The sequence below is a fragment of the Neovison vison genome, chromosome 7 (genome assembly GCF_020171115.1).
Source record: "Neovison vison isolate M4711 chromosome 7, ASM_NN_V1, whole genome shotgun sequence".
Lineage (NCBI taxonomy): Eukaryota > Metazoa > Chordata > Mammalia > Carnivora > Mustelidae > Neogale > Neogale vison.
Window position 1 is genome coordinate 150,515,771 of NC_058097.1, and position 27,673 is coordinate 150,543,443.

At 55.5% G+C, this 27,673-nt stretch overlaps 1 protein-coding gene across 1 annotated transcript in view; it reads left to right on the top strand.

The window, feature by feature from the left end:
• The window catches only part of PDE2A (phosphodiesterase 2A), a 63,727-nt gene that overhangs the window by 20,431 nt on the left and 15,623 nt on the right, over nucleotides 1-27,673 (top strand). Inside the window, exons 2-5 of the mRNA XM_044258604.1 lie at nucleotides 12,033-12,122; nucleotides 15,856-15,944; nucleotides 22,867-22,976; nucleotides 23,817-23,872. Of these exons, the coding sequence (XP_044114539.1) occupies nucleotides 12,033-12,122; nucleotides 15,856-15,944; nucleotides 22,867-22,976; nucleotides 23,817-23,872 (345 nt within the window). The remainder of the gene's footprint in view (nucleotides 1-12,032; nucleotides 12,123-15,855; nucleotides 15,945-22,866; nucleotides 22,977-23,816; nucleotides 23,873-27,673) is intronic.

Sequence of the window (27,673 nt, forward strand, 5' to 3'; positions counted from 1 at the left end):
CTCCTGTGCCCACAGCCTTCCTCTACACCTCTCTTGTTCCTTCTGTCCCCTGCTTGGCCTGCTCCCACGACTTGCTCCCAACCCACCCTCTCCCCAGCTCCCGCCATCCCTCACCCCTGTCAGCCTCCCACCCAGGCTCCTGCAGCCTCGTTCAATTAGGCCAATGCAATTTGCTTAAGAAAAAACCCTATAATCTGGTTAATCACACCAGTAGGGGATCTGGCCAAGGTGGGGAGAGTGGGGCTGGGTTGGGAGGTCCACACCCACAGCTGAGGGCACTGGTGCATCTGTATCTGTCTCTCAGGACCCCCGCCTACTCCCTTGAACTCCATTCAGCAGCCAACAGAGTACAAAGCTGGGGTTTCCCCAACGGCCTCCACAGAGGTTTTAGGAGGGTCCCTGGCCCTCTCCATGTCTTGGTTTCCCTCTCTGATAATGGGAGGGGGGCGTGTCTCTGAGCATCTGGTCAGCCTAGCTCGTTTCCAAGTGCCAGCATAGTGAGCCCACCCTGCCCACGGCTTCTGTAAGGCCTTCTTTTGGGCTTTGGAGAAGGAGGGTGGATCAAGGGAACAGGGCCCCAGGGGAGGGGAGGGGATGGGTGTCCTCAGAGCCTCGTCTGGAACTTGGCCACCCCAGTCCAGAGTCAGACAGCCTTTAGTCCCATGCTGCACACCTGGAGTGGGGCTGAGGAAAGGAAGCTGCTCTTTTGGGTTCACTGGCTGGGCCATGGCCTCTAACCTCACCTGAGACCTGGCACAGGGGCTCCCACAGAAGTAGGGCACTGCCAACATCCAGCCTGCCTTCCCCGACCAGTCCATGTCCCTCAGGGTGGCAGTGGCCAGAGAGCTGGGGCCACCCCTCTCCTAACTCACACAGAAGTGGCCCTGCCCCCAGCTGGGAGCCCTCTGGGGCAGGACATTTATGGTGCAATGGTAGTCCTCCCAGCAGCTCCAGGAGAAGGCCCAGGAAGGTTAAAAGATTTGTCCACTACCACATAGAGGACACGTGGCAAGGTAGGGATGTAGCCCTGGTCTGGCACGGGTGGTTGAAGAGGGGAGCAGGGTGCACCGGAGGCTGAGAATCAGACTCCCCACATGTAAGACACCAGGGCTCTCAGCCATACACTCATTCAGAGACAAAAGCAGCTCACGCTCAGGGCACACACAGGTGGGTGTACAGGTGCCCTACACATGCAGATCGCTCAGGCGCAGATGTGGACATAGGGACACTCACACATTCACACTCGCACACACTCTCTCACAGAATCATGGATCCGTGGGTTTTCACCCAGACATTCTTCTAGCGGCCCACGGGTGTAGTCTGCCGTAGTCCGCGTGGCGGCCTGTAGAGACACGCGTTCCAGACGGCTCACGGGCAGGCCTCACTCGTGCTTAGGGCACCAGCGAAGTGGGAGCTGCCCATAAAGTGAGCGAAAAGATCCATGTTGATGAGTGTATCAGTTCTGATGAGTGCGTCCAGAATTTTGCAATCAGAGAAGTCACACCAAAGAGATTTTCATTTCCAAGACAAAATTAATATAAAGCTGGGGGTGGGACTCATCATCTCCTTACCCAGGTTTTGGGGCTCCAAGGGACTTGCTCAGATTCACAGTCCCAAGAGATCTTCTGGGCTCACATGTTACCCGGCCCTGGACTGTGTATGTATGTGTGTGTGTGAGTGTGAGTGTGTGTGTGTGCACACGCACACTGGTGTACCCGCTTGGTGGCTCCCGGATTCTTGGGATGTGAGAGAGGGTAGAAGTTCCAGAGACTCCGGATGTTTGTTCTCTGGCTTCCTGGGCCCTCCAAAGGCAAATAACTTTGGTTGCCAGACTGCCCGCCCCGGGCAGGGCCGGTGGGGTGTTGGGTCGTGTAAAGGGCTGGCTGCTCCCTCTGAAGCCCCACTGCAAGATTTTGCAGTGACTGAGACCTGTGGCTTGTGGCCAGCTTTCCATAAGCTTGTAGGCCCCCATCACTTTCCCTCTCTGGGGCTCAGGTTCCCCCATCCAAGAAATGGAGGCAGGGAGGAGATGAGACTAGACTGGCCTCCCCATGGAGACTGAAACTGAGAGAGAGACATCCCAAGCTTAAGGTGCAGAAGAGAAACAAAAGCGGGATACAAGAGGTAGAGGGGACCAGTAGGGTCCAGGCTTCAGGGCACGGCACGGAGTCCCAGAGCCTGCCGTGTTTCTCACCCACCGCCGCTTCCCTGGAGAAGCCCTCTACCTCAGAGCCTGGATCTGCTGGGGCCCAGCCCTTGTTGAGCTGCTGAGGGGAGCAGGGCAGGGCTGTGGGGATGAGAGTAGTGAGTGCTAGAGGACAGAGCCAGGCAGAGGAGCTGAGCAGACCAGGGCAGGACCTAGAAGGACAAGAGGGGGAGAGAGGCCTGGAGGTGGAGGAAGGCAAGGGTGGGGGCAGTGAGGCTGGGAGAGTTGGGTAGAAGCTAGAGCATCAGAGCTAGTAGGAATAGGCAGTGGCCCCGTTGTGAGATGCTGAGCGCTTGACAGAGAGCTCCCAACAGGCCTGGGAGCTCAGAGCCTACTGTGCCCAGAAGCCATGGCAGTCTTATTCAAAGAAGGATTACAGTTTTGTTTTGTTTTGTTTTAAGACTTTTTTATTTATTTGACAGACAGAGATCACAAGTAGGCAGAGAGAGAGAGGAGGAAGCAGGCTCCCTGCCAAGCAGAGAGCCCAATGCGGGACTCGATCCCAGGACCCTGAGATCATGACCTGAGCCGAAGGCAGAGGCTTACCCCACTGAGCCACCCAGGTGCCCAAGGATTACAGTTTTAACAAAGCACTGCAGGTAAAGGTTGGGGTAGCTCAGAGAGGCCCCACAGAGTAGATGGAGCCCAGAGGCAGGGGCATGCCTGAGATGAACCCAGCCCAGAAGAATCCTCACTCCAACCCCCAATAAAGGAGGACTATTTTTGGGAACAATGAAAGTGCTCACACATTCCTACAGGGGCAGGGAGAAGGAAGGGGGGCGGCCAGGAGCCAGTGCAGAAGGAAAGGGCTGACCCTAGTTTCCCTCCATTTCTGACTTTGTCTTCAGGGTCTCCCCCTCAGTGGCTGGGGAGGCTTTATAACGCCTGGCCAGCCCAGCCTCCCTGTCCCCAGGGTCCCCTCCTTGTCTTGTGTCTATCCCGTTGCCTCTGAACTTGTCTCTGTCCCAGTCTCTTTCTCATACCCTCATCTGCCCCCCTTCTCCCCCCACCCCGCCTTGGGATCTGGGGAACAGCTGGGAAGAGCCAGGCCCTGAAGACTGAGCCAAATACAGTCATGGGACCAGCAGTGAGACTGTGGGAGAAACACATACCAGAGAACAGACAGACAGTAAGAGGGACAAACACAGAGAGCCTGGGGAGGCTGAAAGGCAGGGAAAGAGCTTAGGACAGAGTCAGGGAGAGCCCCAAGGCAGGCCTCGATGACTGTGGCAGCTGCTCTGTGCTCTCTGACTTGTCCCGGGCCCGGGGTGGGGGGTGGGGTGGGGGGGGCAGTGCTCTACCGGGCTCACTCTCCCTCCACCCCCATCAGCAGCCCCCAGCTCAACCCTTCATCCCTGCCCTCTGGAGGCCCACACTAACCCTAGGCCAGGCTGGTGCCATCCAGTATTCACCTCCCACTCTGGGCATGGTGTCTGGCACAGAAAGAGAGATGAGAAGACTTGCCCCTGGCCTAGAGGAAGACACCCAGCCCCACCCCACACCTGAGGGGCTCAGCCCATCTCCTGGCCAAACAGGGAATGGGAGGGACTCCAAAAATAAACAGTGCTCAGAAGGGAGGGAGCCTAGTGTGTCTTGAAGGGCCCGGAGCTGGACCATGGGCCTCCTGATTCCAGGTGAGGCCCTGGGCAAGTCCTTTCCTACCTCTCCTGGCCTTAAGCTACCCCCATCAAGCTGGGGATTAGGCTTCTTGAGACCTACGGCCCTCTAGACACTGGTGCTGCAGGAATTCTCAGGAGGTTTGGGAGGAAGACAGATGACCCATCCAGGAAGGCCGCCTGGAAGAGGTGATGTCAGTCATGAAAGAAGCTGATAGTGATAGTGCTCCTCTCAGGGAAGAGCGCTTCCATCCTGAGATGTTGTCCCCGGCCCTTCTGTTCTGGGAGATGATCCTAAAGCATTGAAGAACCCCCTGGCCCATGAAGTTGCCTTGGAAAGTCTTCCAAAAGCTCTCAGCAGAAGGCACCCTCATTCCTCAGGCTCCTTCTCTAAGACAGTCACTATGAGAGACTTGGGAAATGTTGAGAGCTCTCAGCTGTCTTTGTGGCTTGGGAGCCTCCAGAGGTTATGGGGTCCAGCCATCTCCTTGGTGATGGAATGTACCCCTCACAGCCCAAAGGCTCTGGGCACTAAGAAGTCCAACTGATTATTTTATAGCTCAGCAAATACCTGCTGACACCTGTGATGGGCTGGATGAAGCTGGGGACTGGGGAGGAACAGGACACAACATCTGGCCTCTAAAAACTCCCAGTCTGTTGGGAGAACCAGATGGGAACTAGTGGCAATGTATCTGGCATGCCATGCCCTGGTTGGGGGGAGCACAGGACAGTGAATGTCAGGGTCAGATCTGCCTGGGAAAGTTCATGGAGGGAGACCCAGAGAAGGGAATTTGGTCACTCATTCATTTGTTCATCGGTTTATTCGTTCGTGTATCCAGCCATTCCTTTGGTCATTATTTCCTGAGAGAGACTTATCTTGGCATTAGCCCAACGGGTCACACCTCTCCATGCTCTTCTGCTCAGGCCACTATGTCTGCCTTTCAGAGACTCTTGGATGGGCTTTGTCCAGCTCTGAACCCATTATGAAGACCATGTGAGGGGCAAGGCTGAGGAAGGTTTGAAGACATTTAGGGTCAAGGAACCCAGAGCTGGAGGCCAAGTTCACCAAGGCCTTACCTCATTGCCCCCATTCTTCTTATCACATCCTTGGGGATAGGGAGCTTACCCTTTCCTCCTTCCCAGCCTTCTGTCTTACGGCATGCCTGACTCTCAGCGAGTTTTATCTGCTTCCTTGTGACAACCTCGCTGTGCCCTGAGTTGAGGATGGAGAGGCACCAGGAGATCAGAATGACTGGGACAGCTGTGATGAGGGGGGCGCTGGTGAAGGGCTCTGGAAGAAGGCTGTGGCATCCCGGAGAATGTGGGTCATGAGGATAGAGGTCTCTACTTACCCTGTCCTGTGAATAAGGCAGTTGAAGGTGGGGAAGCCAGGAGTCTGTCCTGCCCCCCTTGGTCTGATGTCCACCTCCTAGGGCTGTCTTGCCCTCCACACATTCAGCTCTTGCCTCCCTCCCTCTGCCCCTTCCGGCTGTCCCTTTATCCTCTCTGTTCCTGATCCCAGACCCTGTGCTAGGGATTGAGAGGTTCCAGGGAGTCAGGAGCCCAGAAAGCTAACTGTTCACACAAGCCTACCTTCTCTCCCCAAATCTGTCCTTCCTCCCATTCTTCATCCATCCCCAAACATAGTCCCTGAGGGATCCAGGAGGGCTTGGAACATTTGGAGGGCGTGTTGGAGGAGGCAGGATTTGGAGTAGAAGCTGAGTCTGACTTAGAAAGGGTGGAGGATCTGGTTACCCATACTGGAAGGGAAGAGCCCACAATGCGGGGGCCAAGCCCATCCGGGAAGTGGGGCACCCACGAGGCGGCGGGGGGCGGGCGCCAGGACTGGGCTCAGGTGTATTCTACAGTGCACGTGTCTCCAGTGTGGCTCAGAGGCTGGAGACGCGGCCCTGTTGGAGTAACAACTGAAGCCGGAGTCTGCGAAAGGCGGGAGGAGGGAGGAGGAGGGGTGGGGGGAGGGGGAGGGGAAAAAATAGCAGGAGGAGAGAGGACGGAGACCTGAGGGGCGCAGGGCGGAGGAGGACCGCAAAGGGCAGGACTTTCCTTGAGGACTGGGCTCCTGAGCTCCAGGGGCCTTTGTCCATGTCACCCCTCTGTCCCACTTCACTCTCTCCCTCCACCAGCCCCGCTTCTCCCCTCTTTCAGGACCCTCCGCGTGGAGTCCCTCTCAGTAGGCGGAAGCGGCGGGAGCCCCTCAGGCAGCCCTGGGAGGACTGGGCGGGTCTCACCTGAGCAAGGCCCCGCCCCTTCCTCTCCCCACCTATCAAACGGGAGGATCAAAGCAGGCACCTCCCATAATATTGTCCCAAGGTAGTAAGGTGACAGATGGTAACTACACTTACCGAGATGAGCATTTTGTAAGGTATATAATTGCCGAATCGCAGTGTTGTAACCTGAAACTAATGTAATAGTGTATGTCGACTATTCAGCAGTAACGCAAAACAAAACAATGGTCCCAGGTTCGCAGGAGGATTGGAGGCTATGTTTGCCCCTGGGTCTCAGAGTGTGGGCCCTGGGCCAGCAACAGCAGCAGCAGCTCTGAACCTGTTGGAAATGGCAATTCTTGGCCTCATCCCGGATGTTCTGTACCAGAAACTTGGGGGTGAGGCTAGCAAACTGTATGGTAGCCAACCTTCCAGGGGACGCTGGTGGGCACAGATGGTTGAGAGCCCCTGGTGCCCTGCCACGCCCCCCCCCCCCCCCCAGCACGGTAGGTGTTTGAGAACACTTCCCCCAAGCCGGACAGCCCACTCAAGCCAGGTTCTGACGTTTGCGTTACTGCACCGGGGCTTGGGTCTCCATCCTGCCTGTTCCTTCAGATCAAGTCTCCCAGGGATCACCACACCTCTATTCTCTTGCTGCTGGTCCAGCTCAGCCTTGTTGAGGGGGAGGTCTGGGAGTGCAAGATCTAGAGCTCACAGGTAGCTCTTTTCGGAGTATCTAAGGCGTGAATGTCTTTTAGAGCAGGCTCCTTGAGCAGGTGACAGGCATGGGTGGGAGCAGGGGAGGGAGGAGGGCCTGCCTCTTGTTCTTCTTTGTTGACACTTGACTCTCTACAGGACTGGGCCATGCTGTGAGGGCTGTGCGAAGTCACAGAGGAAGGTTGGAGTATGGGAGTTCAGGCCAGGATCTGAGGCCCCACCAAAAGGGGGGCTTCCATGCTCTGAGCCCTCAGGAGGCTTCTTTTAGGGGAGTTCTGTTAGTCACCCTGACACAGCAGCTCAGCCTGTTAGTTCTGGGCACAGAAATGGATAAGTCCTCCTTTGCCCTTCCCCATTCTTCAGGAAGATAAGAGACTATATATTGATCACCAAAACAGGGGGCGGGAAGCAAAAGAGTATAGATGGCATCTGCCCTGGCACCCCCAATTTCTCCCAACATGGCTGTCCTCCTGGGTTTCCCCCATTCTGTGGGTACCCATCTTGGGTCAGGTGCCTTCTCCCCAAGTTTTCAAGGGGACTGCCTGGAGGTTTGGGGGAGGAGTGGATAGGAGAGATAGGAGTGGTGGGGGCTGGAGTGTGCAGGAGAGAAATTGGAGAGAAGCCAGTGAGAGGAGAGAGGATTTGGGGTGGGAAATGACTTTGAAACTCATGGAGACGTGACAGGAGAGCAGCCTGTGACAGAGATGGGAGGCATGGAGAGAAGAGAGATCCACTTAGAGAGGTTGGAAGAGACAGGGCCTAAGGTAGACACACAGCCCGGAGGGAAGGGAAGAGGCAGAGAGGGGCTCCAATACCCTGAAGATCTTGAAGGAGGCCCATGCTTCAGAGAAGGGGATACCAAGGCCCACAGAGAGACCCCCGGGCCACACAGGAGACCTAGCACAAGTAGAGCTGGATAACTCAGTCTGTATGGCCAGTCCCTGTAATACAGCTTGAGTCTTGGGAAGAACTTGACCATTGGGTTTGATGTTACTACTTTCTTTTAGGCCACCAAGAGGCATGGTGAGGCTTCCTTCCGGAAAGGGAGGGGTGGGCTCGAGGTCCCAGGCAGTGGGGAGAGCAATAGGAGGGTTTAAAGAGGTGGGAAAAGACACAGAGACTCATGAAGATAAGATAGGAGTGCAGCCTGTGACAGTGACCCTGACCTTCAAGATGGTCCCTGCATTAGTCCCTGCACAGGAAACAGCAGAAGAACTAAGGCCAAGGTCTTAGTTCTAAGGCCCTCCCCTCCTACATCAACAAGTGCAGAAATGCTGATCTAGCTACAGAACTGGCCCCAGAGGAGCCCTGACTCCTAACAGACTCCCCTTTCTTGGTACCTGGAGTGAAAGCCCAGTGTTGAGGGGCAGGGAGAGGCAGTGTCTTCGGTGCTGTCTGGCCCTCTCTCCAACTACAGAGCTGTGGGTAGTGAGCCAGCGAAAGCAGGAAATCACCAGCCAGCTAGCCATTCTCACTGAATTCAACCACAAAACTCTACAACTATCTGTTGCAGAGCTGGAAGGACCCGTTTTTACTAAGGAGCAAACTGAGACCCAGAAGAGGAAAGGGGCCTGCTAAGGTCACAGTTTCTGTCATCAGTCTGGGACAGTCCTGGAAATTGCCGCTCTTTTCTTTCTTTTTTTAATTTAATTTTTATTTTTTTAATATATTTTTAAGATTTTATTTATTTATTAGACAGAGATCACAAGTAGGCTGAGAGGCAGGCAGAGAGAGGGGGGGAAGCAGGCTCCTCGCTGAGTAGAGAGCCAGATGAGGGGCTCCATCCCAGGACCCTGAGATTGTGACCTGAGCTGAAGGCAGAGGCTTTAACCCACTGAGCCACCTAGACGCCCCTCGCCGCTCTTTTCTACACACCACACATTCTCCCCTGGGGTCTGGGAAATTGCCTGGTGGTTATGTTGTTATTTATACTGAGGTTTGTTCCAAAAAAACTGAGAGGGCAGGAAATGTGACCTCCTTCACCCCACTCTGAGACTAGGCCTCTGCGCACACGCACGTGTGTGTGTGTGCGCGCGCGTGTGCACTCATGTCTAAGTATTTGCATGTGTGCCTTGTACATAGGGTTGTGTTTCTATCTGCGTGCAGCCATGTTTGTGTGAGGGTGTGGCATGTATGTTGGACAGAGGCATGCGCATTCTCAGTTGCTCCCACCGATATTCCTGGGCTTTGGGATCAGAGCCGTTTCCTCTCCTGAGCTGATGCGGTGGAGGTGAAGTTGCTTTGAGATCTGGGTAAGATTCAGGGCTTGAAGGCCCCTGAGAGCCAGGTATGAGAATGATCTTCCCAGTGGCTGTTCCTGCACCCCACACCCCTACTCCTGGGGCAGGTGGGGCAGGCAGGGCAGGGCCAGGCCAGGAGGAAGATGGACAGAAGGATGCCGGGCAGGGAGCCTCAGGCTTCATGGGCCATGTCTGCTTCTAGCTAGCTCTGGCCAAGGCTGTGAAGCCCCTTTCTGCCACCGCCTGGACTCTCCTCAAATTTCCTTTCCTGTCCCTCTGTCCCCACCTTTATCCTGCCCTTAGTCTGAAAAGTCACAGAAAGCTGACCAATCTGAAGAAAGGCCAGACAGGCACCCACCAATTCCAGTAAAGGACAGGCCAGGGTAGCCCCCAATCCAAGTAAAGGGCAGGTAGAGGAGCCCACCAATTGGAACAAAGGACAGACTCTCCTCTCTAAGGCCCTGGGGAGGGAGCTGGGGGCCAGGCGCCGAGCTGGAGGCAGAACCAACCAACCGGGGCTGGAGAGGTGGAGACCTGGGCTGCGAACCAGCTCTGCCTGACTCCAGCTCTGCCTGACCATAAATGGGACATTGCTTCTCTTTGAATCTCGGTCTCCTCATCTGTCAAATGAGGAAACAAAGCTGTCCCAAGCCTCCCCACCCCCTGGCCCTGCACCAGAGCTCACTCCATCACCTTGGCTGCTCTTCTCCAACTTTCACAGCGTACACACATCAAACTGCACCAGAGGCCAAGAGCCCCAGGGCTCTGCTTGTCTACTCCCCAGCCCCACCTCCAGGCAGGAACAGGCCGAAACCAGCACCACCTTCTGAGGAGGCCTTGACCTGGGAGCCACAGCCTGAGGACCCTGGGTTGGCAGACTTAATTTTGGGATCATTTGGGACATGAGTTCTTTCTCCCCTCTTTTAATCTGCAGAATTGACTTCAAAAGACCACAGTAGCCTACCTGTATGTTGTCTGCACAGCTGTCCCCCTGTCCCCACCTTCATCCTGCTCTTAAGTCTGAAAAGTCACAGAGGGGCACCTGGGTGGCTCAGTCTTTTAGCGTCTGCCTTTGGCTCAGGTCATGATCCCAGGGTCCTGGGATCAAGCCCTGCATTGGGCTCCCTGCTCAGTGGGAGGCCTGCTTCTCTTTCTCCCACTGTGCCTGCTTGTGTTTCCTCTCTTGCTGTGTCTCGAAGCCAGAAGGAAATGGCTGCCCCTGCGTGAACCTCTGTGTGTGCCTGGTGGATGGGCTTGGGTGTGCTGGGGGCTTCTGTGGAGAAGTGAAGGTCTGTAGCTGTGTGGCCTGGCGTAGGGTGCTGAGTACGTGTGATGTGTGATTGGGAATGCCTAAGGGTTAAAGGACAATTAATCCAGTGGGGGGGATTCTAATGTTTGGAACCAGCAGCTTCTGATGTCCAAGGGCAGAGATCTATTTCCGTGACCAAAATGTGTCTTCATCCTTGAGCAGCAGGAGGGGCTGGTGGGAGGCTGGGGTGCGGGGAGAGCAGTGGGAAGTGAGCATTCGGGGAGAAAGTCCACTGCAGCTGCCCACTCCTGGGAATCCAGAACTCGGTGGCAACAGGGATGAGGGGGAAGACTGAAGTCAAGAAGACACGTGGCCGAATACTGTAGCTAAAGCCTGGACCCCAGGCTTCTCCTGGACCCCAGCGCATGACTCCTCTCAGTGGCCTCTGAAAAATGGGCCCTGAGTCAATTCTTGCCCACCCTTAGGGACAGGCAGCTCACCTCCTCCCTCTTTCCTGGTGGCCTCTTTCTATGTGGTGTGACTCTGCCTAGAAAAATGACCTTCATCCCACTGGGCTGAGGCTAGCCTTCTTTAGACTTGTGAGTCTCCAGCCTGTCCCTGGGGTCATAGAGTCCTGTCCTGCTGCTCAGGAGAGCCTGAGAGATTGGAGTCAAAGACGGAGACCCATGGGTCTGCTCTGCAGTAGGCTGGGCAACCCCAGGTCCTCCAGTCTCAACCACATGCAGGCCTTGGTTTCCGGTTCCCTCCTTACATGGATCACCTGTGAATGAGTCTCATCTTGTCCTTACTTGAGATGAAGTGCACTGGAGATGATCTAATCCACCTGCAGAAGTGGGGGAATGGTCATCTTCCCTATTCGGGTTAACAGATCCTTATTAATATGGCCTGCAGTTCCCGCATTTTAATTATTACCAGCCACACATACCCTATGGGTTCATGCGGAGCTTGTGGTTCACTAAGACCCTCAACCTCGTGACATTTTTATATGAATGGGGGCCAAGCCATGTCTCCTTCCTCCTATGGTTAATCATTTTGCTTTTTGAACACAGACCCGGCCATCCACAGAAAAGAACTTCAAGGGCTAGCGGGGAGGGCATGGGTGAGTGGATGGTGTGAGTCATGAGCCTGCCTTGGCCCTGGATCCCCTGTTCCATTACCTTTCTTTTTGATCCCTGCGGCTCAGCCAAGTTAATAGAGTGAGAAGCATGGACCTTTCTTGTCTCTGTTCCGGCTCTCCAAGGACAGGACTGTTCCTGGGATGGGAAGGCTGTGAGGCTGTCAAGGCTGGCTTCTCCTTCCTCCTCTATCCTGCCAGGGGCTGGCCCACATGTGGGCTCATTGCTTGGACTGTTACTACTCCCAACCCAGGATTCAGATTGGAGGGTTTTGGGTTTGCTTATTTTGCTTTGTTTTAATACGGAAGGTTATGCTTCCCTTACTATGCTAGAATTTTCCTTGGTTAAAGAACAAGTGGCCTGGGGGTGAATCTAGACTTAAACTTTTAATGTACTGTGAGTACTTTGCTAAGTCCCTGACCCTTCTCTGAGCCTCTTTCCCCCGTTACTAAGACGAGTGGACCTGGATGCACTAGGACCTTAAGACTTGTTGAATTCTGAGATTTTAAGATCCTGGGATTCAAGTGTCTGAGAACCTTGGGCTCTGGTTTAAGTGGGGAGTTTGTGCTCCTAGCTGTCTGGGCCGTTGGGGCTGCCCTGGCCTGCCTGGAAAAAGCCCTCACTGCCCTTTCCTCTCTTGCAGGATGCTTTGCTGAGCCTGGGCTCCATCATCCACATAGCGGGCTTCCGGCGGGCTGTCAAGGAGGCCCTCTCGGCTGTGCTCCCCAAAGTGGTAGGTGCCTTGGCCCACATTTTCCCCCCAGCCCCCAAACCTTTGCCCAGCTCCTTGCTGTACCTCACATAAATTTGAGAAGGAAGGAAGGAAGAATCAGGGGCCCTGTACCTAGGGCCTCTCGTAGGGAAGTGAAGGTTTTGAGTAAGTGTTCCGAGAGGGTGTCCTGAAAGAGAAGGTCTGAAGCTAAGTACCAGAGAATGAACTTGCATAGGAATTCTGAAATGTCACGGGAAGACAGGAACTTAGAGCTTAATTGGGAAGATCATGTCTCGAATAATGGAAAGGATTCCCCTGGGATAATAGTGAGAACACAGTGGAGTCAGCTGGGCTTTGGAATATGTAGCAGAAGAAGTTGAGGGTAGACGTGCAGGAGAACTTCCTTGATGCCAAGTCCAGGAGTTGCTAGAGTGAGAGGCCCAGCTTTGTTGAATGAGTCTGTGCGAGGTGAAGTGTCCTGCCCAGAGATAGGAGGCTAGACAAGAAGACCTCTAGAAACCTTTAGACTTCTCTCTGACCTATCCCAACACCACAGATGGTTGTAGATTGAGGGCAGATGGAGGGCAGCTGCTTAGGCCCATGCTCACCTGGCCCACTTGGTTGTCTGGCCCAGAGTGCCTTGCTGAGGGGACTGTGTTCCTCGTGATGGGGGCGGTCTGAAACTGCTGAAGGAGCATGGAAGTCTTCTTGGAGGAGGAGACACCTCAAATGGGTCCCCAGAGCCTGGAATCTCTTCTTCCCTACTCCAGACCCAGCCAAGGGCAGCCTCTGCCAAAATGTGACTCCCCACCCCCACCCTTGCAAGTCCACCATATCTGAATCTGCTTGATTAATGAATCTCCAGAGGCCCGGGGATGGTGGGGGGGTGTGTGACTCACCCAAGGTCACACAGCATGACAGGGACAAATGGGGCTTGGCACCTAAGCATCCCCATTCTCTCTCCTCAGCTCTGGCTTCTCAAACCTTCTAGAAGTTCAGAGCCCGAGAGGAGGGCTAATGAGGGAGTTTTATTGAGCGTGAAATTGGTAGGAAGTGGGTGGTGTGTTGGCGCCCCAAAATAAATCCTCCCAGAGAAGGATAGGACTGAGGCAACATCTGGCCTGGGATGGAGAAACATCTGGAAAGGAGAGGGTGGGGAGGCTAGCAGGTCAGCATCTGCAAGGGTGGGCCCCTCTGTGGCCATGGAGGCTTCCCTGGGAGGGGTAAGGAGAAGGTGACTAATTAGGTCTCCACAGGCAGGATGCTTGGTTGTTGTGCCAGCATAGATGCCCAGCACTGGATTAATTGTATCCCCAGACCTCGGGGCTTAGAAGTCAGCGGTGGTGAGGCCATTAGGTTCCTGGGAGAGTGGGACGTGTCTACCTTAGCTTGTCCAAGAGACCTGTATGAGCTAAGGGACCCCGACTTTGGGGAACTGTAGTTTAACTGCAGGAAGGGTTTCAGGACACCCCCTCTCCTGGAGGCGTCCCTCCTCCCTCCACCCACTTCCCCTACCCCTGCTAGAGGGGTAGGGACATAGGAAATGTGATCTGCCCCAGGGAGGGGTAGATGAGAGGTAGATGAGAGGTCTCAACTGCCCACAGGGAATGAGGGGAGATGGGAGATCTTCTTTGCCCCCAGGGAGTTGGGGGAGGGTTGATGGGAAGGGTCCACTCTGCCCTTAGGGAAGGGTGAGGGGATGAGAGTGTCTGCCCCCTAAGAAGGGAGGGGAGAGGAGAGCATCTGCTCTGCTCCCAGGGAATGGAGGAGGTGGGGAGATGGAAAGGGTCTGCTGGGCCCCCAGGGAGTCGGGGAGATTGGAGACCTGCTCTGCTCCCAGAGAAGGGAGGGATGTGAAGGCGTCTCTGCTCCCCACGGAGTGGGAGAAGGGGGGCACTGGGGGAGGGGTCTCCATACTCCCCCTCGGAGGAGAGCCACCGCACCTGGCCCTCTCATCAGCACCCATTGTGGCAGGCAGCCCCGAATGCAGATGGTGCTGATGTGTCTGCGATGGTTCCCTCCTTCTCTCCAATAAACTCGGCTAATTTTAACCCAGAGGGCTGGGAGTGAGGGGGTGGGAGGCAGAGGGACATCCGGAAGCGAGGAGGATCTGTCCTCCCTGCCTCCCCACCCCCAGGGTAGCCACCTCTCTCTCTGTCAGGGCCAGGCTCTCCGTGTGACCCTGGATGCTGGGGCTGGGGTGTCTCCTAACCTCTTTGGGCCTGATCCCTCAGGCCCCTCCCAGGCTGCTGCAACGACTAGAGGAGCAGACGGAGGCAGGATACAGATGAGAAGAGGCCTCCCTTGCACTGATTTCTCCATCCCTGAGCTCCCTGCCCGGACCCTTTCCCTGGAGGTCAGGGGGCCTCCAGGCCTGGCCAGTGCCTGCCCCTCACACTCGTCCAGGCCCTGTCATCCCCAGCCCACACCACCGATGAACTGGCTCAGGTTCTCTGGAAATAGGACTGGAACAATTCCTGGGGCTGGGAAGGTGAGGGCAGCCAAAGACCAGAGTGACCGGCAAGACTGTGGACTCTCACAGTGGCAAAAGGGCAGTGGCTTCGACTGGATTCCACACTTACTGCCGGTGGCCTTCAACACCCAGCTCCAGTGTTACCTCCTCCAGAAGCCCTCCCTGATAGCATCAGCAGAGAGGAGAGCACTCCTATCCCCTCTTAAGAAAACAGTGTCCCTCAAGACACTTAGCTCGGCATGCAGGGGCCCCTAGCTGGGCCAGGGCATCCGCTGGGCAGCCCTGGCCTCTGTGTCTCCCTCTGCACCCAGAGTGCAGGGCCTTGGGATGCTCACTGAGGCTGTGCTGAGTTGGGTGTGGAACCCTCGGGTAGCCAGTCCTGCTTGGAAGGGATGTGGCTTTTCACCCATGGGTCACTGAGGGCAACAGCTTCTGCCAAAACATGGCCTGGAACTGAGGCCAAGACAGCTCTGGGCCCTTGGGGAAGGCACACTGACAAGCTGAAGACTTGACAATCTCACTCTAGGGAACCATCATTCCAAAAGACGCACCTGCTCCTATCTCTCAGGGTTCACAGCAGCCTCCCTGAAGCTCTGTTTCTAGGCCCTGCTGACCCCAAGGCCACCTCCTGTGCCCCCTACCTCCACTGCCAGTTCTATAAATACTCTGTGCTCTTTACACCGCATATCTATGACTCGGCCCAGGCCCAGAAGCCATTCTTCTATGCCTCACCCATTCCCCAAATGTGTCTAATTTTCCCAGCAGTTAGTTTAAGATCACCTCTTCTAGGAAGTCCTTCTGGCTTGAGTCACAGTGTGTGGTTTCTTGTAGAATTGTTTGTGTCTCTGAGGTCTGAGGTCGTGGGGGAAGCTTCCAGGGCATTCTGAGCCCCTCCTGACATACAGCCCTGGATGGATCACTCTGTTGACCACTCTGTTATGGTTGGCGTAGACGAGTCACAGCAGGGAAATCTCTCGGGGTGAGGGGTGGGTGGGATTTGTCTGCACCTTTGGCCCTTTAGATTCTCTCCCCAGCACTTTGGATTTGGGGTGATAGACAAGGAAAGCCAGCAGGGTCATGGGCCACTGCCTGCCCAGAACCCCTCCAGGAGGAAAGGGTGCTTACAGGAGCTCTTCCACCCTGGCTTCAAGTTAGACCTCACCTGGGGAGTGAACCCACTGCCAGAGGATCGGTGACCTTGTCACTCAGATCTGCATCAGCCCTGGGACAGGGCAGCCAGGAGGGCTGTCTGTAGGATCTCACAAGTGCCTTCTGTCCTAGGAGACTGTCTACACCTACCTGCTGGATGGGGAGTCCCGGCTGGTGTGTGAAGACCCCCCTCATGAGCTGCCCCAGGAGGGGAAAGTCCGGTGAGCCATTCTGTACCTGCTGCCTCTCCTACAGTCAAGGATCTCAGGCCTGGGGGACCTGCCAAAGTCAACTGGTCTGACTTTCCCCATCTGTCCTTGACCTCAGCTTCCCTGCCAGCTGGGGTTCCTTGGCTGGGTCACTGACTCCCCATAGAGGAGAGAAGCAATGTCTTTTCTCGTGTTGTGTTGCGGTAGTGGACAGCACAGGAAAGTACCCAGTGGTAGTTTTTCTTCTAGAAACCTAGAGAGCTCCTTGGAATTGCTACAGCTTCTCAGAAGGTCGTGGCTAGAGTTTATCATTAGACCCTCAGCAGGCTCTGAGACCTGCCTGGGAGGTTCTCATCAAATCCCAGAATGCTGGGACCTGTGGGAGCACATGGTATCAATCCGGTGTCCTCAAGCAGGGAGATCAGAAATAGGTGTCCCGCTGTGGCTTCTGAGCCCCAGTGCTTGGGTTCAAATCCCACTTCCCTTTTACTAGCTGTATAACCTAGGGCAAGGTACTCAACCTCTCTGGGCCTCAGGGTTCTTGTTTGTAACTGCCAATAATGATAGTTACTTATATCGTAGGGTTGTTGCAAGGATCAAATGAGTTTAACACAAGTGAAGCCCTTAAAAGGCATCTATTAGAAATGCTAAGCATCTGGTTTTGTTTTTGTCAGGATGGAATGTTGGAATCCCTGACCTTAGGAACATGGGTGGGATGCCTGGTGTGCTATGGTCCCCTGATACTTCTGAGCCTAAATTGAATTCAGCCTCCTTATCTTCCACCACGAGATGTGTCCCAGGCCATGTACCTGGTGTGCAATAGAGCCAGGCCTGGGACACAGTCTCCTGGCTCCTGGCCATTCAGGGGACAGTCAGGGGAAGTGGAGCTCATCAGATGAGACAGTGTTGACAGGCAGGAGTGCTGGTCCAGAGGAGGTCAGGCCACAGAGGACATGGTCACTGCCTTCACAGAACCGCAGGGCCATTGTGGGCCCAGGGAGCACGAGGTCGTAAGCTGAGGGCTGAGTGGGCACCAGTGGGGTGTTACTAGAAGGCAGCACTCTACTCCCTGGTGGGGAGGGCTTTTCCAACAGGCCAAGGCTTCCAGGAATATGGCTTTTTCAGGTAGTAGCTGAAGCCAGCAAGACACATGGCAAGACCTCCTTTCACGGAGGTCATGGGAAGAATTGCTGTTCGGGGTTGCTAGAGACCCTGGTCCTGGGGATGCTGGTGGTCTTGAGGGCCCTCCTGGCACTTGGGACCCTGGATTCCAAGACACTGGCCTCTCTCTCCAGCCCTTCCCCCTCAGAGAGGCTGGGGCCTCTCCAACAAGCCAGAGCCTTCTCACATCCTGTTCTCCCATTTTGTTCCTCTAGGGGATGGGTGGCAGGTAACCCTCTCCTCTTCACCATCTCTTGACAGCTCCTTCCCTCAATGACTGCGCCATGCCATTCTCTGACTTCTACTGTCCCATCTATAAGATGGCAGGATAGGACTGGCAGGTCTTCGGAATCTTATGGAAGAAGAATGCTTATAATATCCCCTTTCCTTCTCGGAGCCAGCAGCCCTACTACTAAGACCTCTGCTTTATATATGATCTTGCTCCACCCAGCAGGGTTCCTTCTAGTGGCCGGGGAAGGCCTTCCTGGGAGAGGGACGCAGGACCAAGGGCCCAGAAGGCAGGAAGGGAGCATCCTGCTGGTCAGCCCTCCCTTCTGAGCCCAAGAATGCTCCCCAGAGGCTTTCTGCTGTGAGGAGGGGTGGGGTGGGGGTCTGCGGTCCAGGCATCTTAGAGAGCTCTCAGATCTTCTGCACCTCTCAGGATCCCCCAACCACCGCCCACTACCTTCAGATTCAGTAAAGCTTTTGGAAAAGATAAGGGGGGCACGATGGAGGGGGTGGAGAGTGGTGGTGGAAGGCAGTTAAAAGTATTACAATGCAATTAGCCCAGAGTTCAGTGGAGATGGGGAGGTGAGCGCCTGCTGGGAGACTGGGCTCAGAAATCCCAGGAAGAGACTAGCAAGGGGCCAGGGGAGTGAGGCAGCCTGCATCCCAGGTGACACAGAGTTCAAAACTCATTCAGGTCAGCAAGGATTAGGGGTGAAGGTTTACGTCAATCTTCTCTCCTGAAATCTTTGCTTTGCCACACCCCCAACCCCACATCTGACACTGAGTCCACCTCCAAGGCCAGGGCTAAGACCTAGCTAGGTATGTGGAAGAGGGAAGAGCACCGAAATGGGAGTCAGATGGGCCTGGAGTCTAGCCCGGCCCCGTCCCTGACTCCCTGTGTCCACTTCTAAGCCTGTTTTCTTCTCCCTAGAAGAGATAACAGTAGCACCTGTCTTTTGAAGAGATGAGATCCTGGATGCCCAGTGCTCCTCCCAGTGCCTGACACAAGTCTGAGCTCAGTGGTTGCTGATTGCCCTCCACCCCAAGCCCCAATTTACTCATCAGGATGACCTTGAGAAAATTTTTACTTCCCTTCCGGCTTCAGTCTTTTTCTATAAAATGGGTGAAGCTGGGTACAGGGTCCTTCTGGTGGTGACCCCTGTGATTCTGGCCCCAGTGGGAGACTGGACAGCTGCTTCATCCAAAGGTGGGGCCCCAGGCTCTGGCTGTGCCAGAGGGGACACCACTCCAGGAAACCCTGGAGGGCTGGCAGGGCTGGGAAACAGCAGCAGGTGTGAATAGAGGTGGGTCATAAAGACAGATAAGGCCCCGGGGAGGAAGAGGACAGGCTCAGTGTGGTGTGAGGACAACAGGGGAGATAATCCAGGGGGAATGGGGAGACCCCTCGTGCCACTGTCCTCCACCGTGGGCTCACAGGTCCCCAGTTTCATCCCCACAATGTGGTTTGGGTTCCCTACCCCCTCACGCTGCCTCAGGCCCTCTTCTCCTGAGTGAAGTCCTTCCCAGGGCGGCTCCATCTCAACCAGTCACACTTCCCTGATTTCTCCTGGCCAGCAGGAGGCGCTCTAGGAGGCCTGCTCCATATTGCCCCCATCCCTGAGGAAGCTCCAGTTTCCAGAAAAGGTGTTCCGGCTGTGGTGGCCTCCCTCAGGGATGGGTCTTTCCACAAGAAGAACCATGGGCTGGGCAGCTGGGACACCTGGGATCCAGGAGGGTGTGGCTGAGACCCCCCCCCCACCACCACCACCCTAGGCCAATAATTACTCTGGGCCTCTGGGGATTCCTGGGGGAGAGCAAGATGGAACACTGCAGTGTGTGAGCGCTGGTCCAGCTCTGAATTCTAGGGGTTTGAGGGGAGGGCCTCCTGGAAGACTGTCTGTAGAAGGGCCTTCCGGGAACTCTTCATCGCCCTCATGTTGGTGCGCCTTCAATCTCCCAGCCTATTTCAGTCCCCAGCCCTGCCGCCTTCCTCCTCTTATTGTGTCTCCTGCCATCTTCAAGCCTCTCATTATCCGCTGCTGGTAGCAGCAAAGTCTGGGGCTTTTCAGCTGCCACGGGGACACCCCCGCCCACAAGAGCCCAGCTGCTTGTCTCCTTCTGCTACCATTTGGGGGTCCCAGGGCCCAGTCTTGAGAAACTTCTTCCTCAGAGCTGACCTGTTCCTCTTTCACTGCAGAATCTGTGTTCCTCTGATTTGTGTCAAGGGACACATAGAATAGTCTGTCCCTGTCTCTGGAGTCTCACATTCTGGGAGAGGGAGAGGAAAGGGTCCAGGTCCTGGACTGAATTATCATTTATCTCCAAGAGAGATGAAAATTCAGAGTGAGGTTGAGGCCCTGGGAGGTGGGGGTGGGGTGGTGTGCTCAGTAAAGGGGATGGGGCCTCACCAAAGACAGGGCTCAGTGGAGTGGGAGGGGGCCTGGGCACTCAGCTCTTTCCAGGCCATTGACCCTCCCAACAGAGAGCTTTTTTCTCTACTCTTGCCACTAAACAAATAATTGTTAAAGGGATGGAACTGTCATAAAGTCCACGCCCGTTCCTCTCCCCACTCTGTGCCCATCTGTCTTTATCGTAAGTGGGGCAGCCATGACCACCCAGGCACCAGACCTGAGTCATTAGCCTTCAACCTGGACAGCTGGCCCCCGGGCGTGGAGTCCCCTCACCCCTCACCCTCAGCCTGGCAGCTGGGTAGGAGGACAGAGGAGTCAGCAAGGGAGAGGAGGCAGGGTGGGGGAGGGGGCCCTAAGGTGAGGGAGGAACCACTGGGGTGTGAATATAGACAAAGCCCTCAACCCCATCTGGTTTGAGGAGACTCAGCCTGGGCATTTCCCTTCGTCTTTTAGTCCATGGGTATCTTTAAAACCTCTAGGTGGACAGCAGTTCCAGGAAGGGCTTGCATGGGTGTGGGCTGGGGTGAGCATGGCCCAGCACAGACCTGCCTGGAACTATGGGATGTCACCAGGCTGGGGAGGACAGATTGCAGAGCAAGGTGCCAAGGTGAAGGGACTCCTCTGGGTTTAGGCTCCTCAGAGGCCCCAGTGCTCCGTGAGAGATCTGGGCTCAGTCAAGGTTGATCTGTCCCAGCCCTGCCTCTCCTCTGCTGTCCAGGGGCCACTGAGACTAGATGCCCTCACTGCCAGGACATTTCCAGTCTCTCAGATTCTCCCTGTCCAGTGAGAGTTTTATCCAGCAGCTAAACTGATCAGGCGGAAAGCAAACATGACCTTCACCTTCCCTTACTCAAGTCCATCCTGGGGCTCCCACTGCCCTCAGGATCATGCCCAGCTCCTCGGGACCCTGTCCAGCCTTGCTCCCTGCTGTCCAGCCACACTAAACTCCTTGCAGTTGGGCCATCGAGCAGACAAACATTCTTTCCCTCCGAGCCTCGACACATGCCGATCCCTCTGCCTGCACCTTCCTTCCTGTCTGCCTTGAAAACCTCTGCATGTTCTTTAGGACCCAACTCAGCATCGCCTCCTCCAGGAAGTCTTCTCTGACACTAATGCCATGCAGGACAGTTGTGAGATGCATGGAAGGTGGTTCACTCATTGGATGGGGGAGGTGAGGAAGAGGGAAGTAGCTGGGACAGTTTGTGGACAAGCTTACAAGGGACCTGGTGGGTGGTTGTGCCTCTTTATGTGGTGGAGAGAACAAGTTCAGATTGGGACTGGGAGCCTTTGACGACATCAGGGACATCCAGGACAGGTTTCCAGGAGGCTGTTGGGTATTGGGGGTCTCATGAGAGTGGGACCTGGAGTCAGGAGGCCATGAGCACAGAAGAGGGAGTTTTGTGAAGAAGAAAGGCAGAGGATAGACTCTTGTCAGGCTCCCGGGGTGGGGTGGGGGGGCACCAAGCAAAGGCAGTTTCTGGTCTGGGCAGGGGTTTGGGAGGTTGGGAAAGGGGGAGTGAGGGGTCAGGGGATTGTAGCCCCTTGGTTTACAGACCAGCGACATAAGGACCAGTGCCATCTTGTGGTTGCCCAATAACCAGACTGCAAGAGGCCAAGTGGCTGGGTGGGCTCAGTAAGAGGGGGTTTGTCTGAGGGTCATGGAGGGAAGCCCCTGCCTCCAGGAAGCCCCAGTCTTCAGCAACTGAGTCATCAGGAAATGTGGCTACATGGCTCTCCTGCCACCCTAGATTCCCATTCCCTATTCCCAGCTGTATAGAGCAGAGCTGGAGATCGTAGGAGCCTCATGGTCGCAGGGCATGAGGGCTAGAAGGTAGGAGACACCACTGGGTTCTTGTAGATTCTGAATCAAGAGGCCAGGAGTGAATGAATGGATCCAGCTCAGAATGCTACATGACCTTTACCAAGAGGTGCAACCTCTTTGCCTTTGATTTCTCTAGAGGCCTCGATCTGATCGGGAGACTTGCAGGCCACCCCGCCTCTCTTATCCTCATCTAGCCTTTGCTTGGCTCCCCTTAGTGACCCCGGATGCCCACACTGGCGTCCCAGCCCCCCAGGCTTCTCTTCTCTTCAGGTCAGGCAGTTCCTGCAAACACAATTAAGTGGAGGCAGCATGAGGGATGAGGAACCCAGGACATTTAATCATCGTGGAGGGACAGTTGGTGAAAAATCAGGCACTTAATTAAGCAGGAAGAGCTAGAGGCCAGGGGAAGGGTAGTATGTGTGGTGAGGGCAGATAGAAACTCATTCTTCCTAAACGACCTCCCCTCTCCACCCCTCCATCACACCTACATACGCCCATTCATGCCAATCCCATTGGAAGCTCACCCCCCTCAGGTCTTTAGGAAGGTTCGAGCACCTAGTTAGGAGTATGGGCTCTGGTGCCAAGTGCCTGGGTTCAAATTCCGACTCTACCACTTATTAGCCCCGGGACCTTGGATATGTTCTCAACCTCCACCTGAAAATGGAAATGATGATAATATTGAATTCATGGGATTTCTGGGAATTCCAATTTAAACCAGACACGTTGCTTGGACTGTGCATGGCACATGGGGAATGTAGGATAAAATTTAGTCATGACAGCTATCCCTGGAGTCCTCCTGTGCTTAGCACCACAAGTTGCTCTAGAATGTTTTCTTTTTCTTTTTTCTTTTAATTGAAGTATCATTGACACACAGTGTTACACTAGTTTCAGGTGTATAGAAGGGCTTTCTGAGGGTAGAGATGGTTAGGATTCTACTCTCCTCCATACTCTTTCTCCCTGGAAGGCTCAGAGAGGTAGATCACTTGCCCAAGGTCAAGTAGTAGCCACAGCAGGATTTCAGAGCTCGGTAGTCTAGCTCTGAGCCCTTGCTTGACTTGCTCTGGGGGACCTGCACTGGGCCTCAGGGTTCCAGCAAGGGGCACCAGAGGCCAGACTGTGGCTGCCTGCCCCTCTACGTGGCGGGTCAGTGTTCCCATCTCTTTTATTTGTGTCCTCCTTGTGTCCACCCTACAGCAGTTCAGATTGTCTAGATCCTTGCAGATGTTCAGGGTCAAGCCGGCTGTCTGTCCTCAGGTCGGGGTCTGCTCCTTTTTGATCCGGGGACTGAGAGCTGGGAGGGTGTCCTTTTCAGAGAGGCTGTGGTCTCCCGGAAGCGGCTGGGCTGCAGCGGACTGGGCCCCACAGACCTGCCCGGGAAGCCGCTGGCCAGGCTGATGGCTCCACTGGCTCCTGACACCCAAGGTAAGGGCTGGGACCTGGGCAGGGGCAGGGAGGGAGGGACTGTGGACCTGCTCCCCAGATCACGTCTGTCTTCTAGCTCTGTCTTCATCTCTGTCTCCTTCTTTATCTTGCTCTGTGTCTCCAGCTGTTCCTCCATCTAATTCTCTCTCTGTTGTGCTACTAACCTCTCTGAGCCTCAGTTTCCTGATATGTAAAATGGGGACGAGAGAACCTGCCTTGAGGGGGTGTTTTGAGGAGGAGCAAATGAGATAACGCACGTTAAGGGCCTGCCACATACTAGGGCTCAGTGGCCAGTGGCCGCAGTGATCATGTGCTTGTGTCTATTGCTAGATGGCCTGTGTTGTTGTCATGCTCTCTCTGTCACTATGTCTGTTTTTCTTTCTCTTCTTCTCCACGCTCCCTGTCCGCCATGTCTCTCTGCCTCGTGTCTCAGTCTCTCTAGGTCTCTGTCCTCTGTCTCGATGTGGAAAGTGCACAAGACTGGGAGTCAGGAGACCTGACTTGCTGTGTGATCTTGGGCAAGTCACTTCCCCTTTCTGGACCTCAGTTTCCCAATCTGTAAAATAGGGGTGCTCAGCCTTACCTGCTTCCTGCCCTCTCAGGGTTGCTGGGGGGGTGGGGCTCACAGAAGAGTTGTGAAGTGAGGGGGCTTCCTTCCATGCAGGGGACATTGCTGTGGTTGTTCTGTTGCTGCCTCAGGACCCCCTGTCTCTCTGGGTGTCTCTGTGTCTCTGTGCCAGCCTCTCTGTCTATGTCTTTGTCTCCCTCCCTGGGGCTTGGCTCTGTATCTCTGAGCCTCACTGGCCCCGCAGGACTACCTCATTGCCCTCTCCCCCTCAGTGCTGGTCATGCCGCTCGTGGACAAGGAGGCTGGGGCTGTGGCAGCTGTCATCTTGGTAAGAACAGTGTGGGGTGGGATTGGGGGAGAGAGGAACAAGGGAGGAACAGGGGATGGAGCCCGTGTGTGTGTGTGTGTGTGTGTGTGTGTGTGTGTTTGTGTGTGCGCGCGTGTAGAGCAGCAAGCTGGACTGGAGTGGGGGAAATGGGGATCTGGGAGGAGTCTGGGTTTTTCCCACACCCCAGCTCTTCGCCTTACCTTGAATGGGCAGGACGAAATCATTGGCCCTGTCAGCAACATTCAGAGATATGTACAAGCCTCTCTTGTACTTCTCAGCCTGATTGGAGCTATCTGTGCAACCCTGACCTTGCTTCCTCTTCGGCATCCTCCCTGCTGGGTTAGGGGCAGGGGGCTGTGTCCACAGAAGGCCTGACAAACACTGAGGAAGGGAGGACATGTTGCCGACAAAAAGAGCCAGTGTGGGAAGGCCGGCCAGATTCCCGCGGCAGGAGCTCAGGAGCATGAGGGGGGCCCACTGGGAGGGGCTGCCTGGAAAAGCATCCAGCCCCACCCCTGATGCTGGCGACGATGGGCGGGCTTCCTGGAGGGGGTGATGGAGGGGAAGGGGCTTCAAGGGCAAAGGGGGGATGCGCTGCTTGGCGGGGCGGGGTGGGGGGGGGAGGAGCCTGGGGTAGTGGGATGGTGGGCAGTCAGGCAGGGAACCCGGGCCCAGGCTGCCCCCTGGCGGAGCTCACCAGCTTTCTGCTCCACCAGCCGAGCTTGGCTGAGCCTAGTGGGGCTGGTTCAGCCACTCTTTCAGGCTCTTCTCCCATAAATCAAATCCTCCTGTCCTAGGAACCGAGGGTTGGCGCCCCCCAATGGCCATTATTGGCGGGTCGGCTTCACCGAGGCAGCCACAACCTCAATAAGGCTCAGACCTGGGGGCGCGGACAGATGAAGAGGGGGGTCATCGTGCGCCCATGGGACTCCTCCCGAGCTCATTAAAACGGAATTAAAGGTTTCCGAGGCGCCTGACCTTTCCGGAGCTGCTGGCGGGGGAGGGCAGTGGGAGTGGGGGCCGGCCGCGGGGAGAGGGGGAAGAGGAGAGGAAGGAAGGAGTGCTTGGCTTGGTCTCCTCGGCGCCCCATCTGCCTGACTGAGGGAGCCGTAGGCCCCTCGGTTTCTCCCGCAAGCTGCTCCCCCACCCCCAGCTTCTGTTCCCGCAGGGGACGGATCTGCTGTTGGCACAGAGTTCTTTCTCAGCGCGGCTTCCCTCCCTCTTTTGGTCCCAATCTGTGCCAGAGCGGGTGGCTTGGAAGAGGCCCAGGGCTGGGGGCAATGTGCAGAGGTGGGCGGTGGGAGGGGGTAACTCGGTGGCCCACTTCTGAGGGAGAAGAGTCTGGGGGTGCCAGGTTGCCAAGAAGGATTTCCTGTGGCGGTCTAGTGAGGGCCGGGTCAGAAGGGAAGCCACTCCAGCAAGAGGAGGATGTTCGGAGTTTGTTCATCTTGCCGGCAGGAGGATGGCTGCCATGACCGCAGCTGAGCTTGGCTCAGGTTGGACCGGGAGTCCAGGTTTCTGCCTTCACCTGCGGCAAGAAAGGCCTGTGTGTATATGTGTGTTGCGGGCTGCGGAAGGGGAGGCAGCCAGCCTTACTCACATTCAGTACACCCTAGAAAACCCTGCTCTGGGCATCCAGGCTGGGTGCTGGGGCAGAGAGCCGAGTGAGACCCATTTGCGCCTTCTAGAAGTTCCATCTGGGGGAAGGCAGGCACAGCCTCAGGTGACCACTGGCCAAATGAAATAAATGCTGTTGGCCGGTGTTCTGGTGGCAGAGGCTGGAGCACCAAGGGGTGTCTCATAGTGGAGGTAGCATTTGAGTGGGGCTTTGGAGCATATGTAGGAGGTTGACAGGCAGAGAAGAGGGGAAAGGATATTCTAGGAGTAAACAGCATGAGCCAAGGCAGGGTGGGGAGAAGGATGGTTGGGAGAAAAGTGATCCTGGTGAGGCTGAGGCTTGGGGTGCACGGTGCTGAGCAAGATGTCACCTGGGGCTCTGGTTGCCAGGAGAAGTTCCCGACAACTAGCTTCCCACCTCCTCAAAGGCCCCGGGCAGCTCTTTTTTTTTTTTTTTTTTTTTTTCTTTAAGAGCTCTTAAAAAAGTACTTAAATTATTCAGTCTGCCTCTCCTCCAAGCCTGTGCCTCAGGTAGAAGTGCAATTTCCCAGGACACCCCTCTCCCCAGTGCATGCACATATGCTAGGTCCTGTGTCCCCCTGGATCTCACATGCTTCCAGACACAGCACAGGCTGCCCCCAACCTCCTAGCTACAACCAGATCCTGACGGCAGAGGGCCGAAGGGTAAAGGGGATGCCACAGGGCAGAGATTCACTAGCTGATTCACCAGCTCCATCCTCAACAAGCCCCACTCCTTTCTCAGAATCTCTGCTCTTGGTATCCATTTATCAATCCTTCCATCGGTCCACCCATCCCCATGCCCATCTATCAGTCAGAGACCCATTTCTCCGGCATTGCCAGGCATGATGTGCTAGGTGCTGCCAACAGAGCAGTGACTGACCCCTGGCTTCGCAGGTCATACAGCCTGGAGGTGTCGGGAGACAGACATCAAACAAATGAGCCAAAGAGGAATAGAATTGCAAATACTGGCAAATGCTGGCAAGGAAACAGGGAGCCCTGCAAGGAATATTGGTGCCTGATGGAGATACTGTGGGGGGAGGGCTGTCTGAGGACTGTGCCAGCCAGGTGCCGGGCTGTGTGGCTGAGTGCTGGGCGTCTGCAGCTCAAGGTACCTGAACGGCAGATTCTTCGTGTGCAAAGAGTCCTTAGCTCTGTTCTTTAGTTCTGGGATGAGAAGTCCCAGGAGAGGGTGGCCCTTGGTCTCTGGCATCGGATGCATGATTTGTGCCTATGCTTCCCTCCTGCTTTGGCAGCCACACCGGCTCCTTACATGAGGACGACGTGTTCATGCGATTAGCCACACTGAACTTGGTGAGGGTGAGGGGTTTGAGGGCTGTGCTGGGCTTTCAACCCTCTCTGCAGCCCCAGTGCCCACAACTGAGTGTTCCCACGGGGCCCCAGATACACTCCCTGATTAGCAAGAGTAGGCTGCAATTGTGTGTTCCTGTGGGTGAGCAAAAAGCCATGCGTGAGTGCTGGTGATTGTATGTTTGCCTATGGGGGAGCAGGACTGTATGCATGGCTCTTGGCTATGTGAACCCAGGTGTCCTGTGTACGGGTCTGAATGTGTCCATATGGATGGTGTGTATGCTGTGGGTGTGGGTGTGTGGATGCCTTTGAGTCTGGGACTCTACTCCATGTGTGCCCACACGCCTGAGCATCTCCATGGGAAAGTGAGCATAGGGGCGGGTGCTGAGGCTTTTCAGGAGAATGTGTGTGGGCTCATGCATAGGCTGGGTGGGGATGGGCTGAGGCAGCCCAGGAGGCTGCGCTGGACTGGGGGGTGGGGGGAAGTCCAAGGGGTACAGGAGAACGTCCCTGTCTCCAGCCTTCTGAAGCTCTCCTTTGGTCTCCCAGCTCTGTGTTGGCACCAGGCTGTGTTAAAAACCCAGGAACTGGTTGTCGCATAGTCCTGGAGGGGTCCCAATCTTCCCTTTTCCTGAGAGACGGGTCCAGGAGGAAGGAATAAGAAGGATAGCCTCCCCCATCTACTAACAGTAAAATACTGTCATGTTTATGTAAGCCATACACAGATCAACCATGCTCCCAGCCTCTTTCAACTCCCTGTCCTGCGGGAGTCCTAGATGGTGGCACTTCGTCCAGAACTTAATCTTCAACAACCATCTCTGGTCCACAGATGCTTCAACAACCATCTCTGGTCCA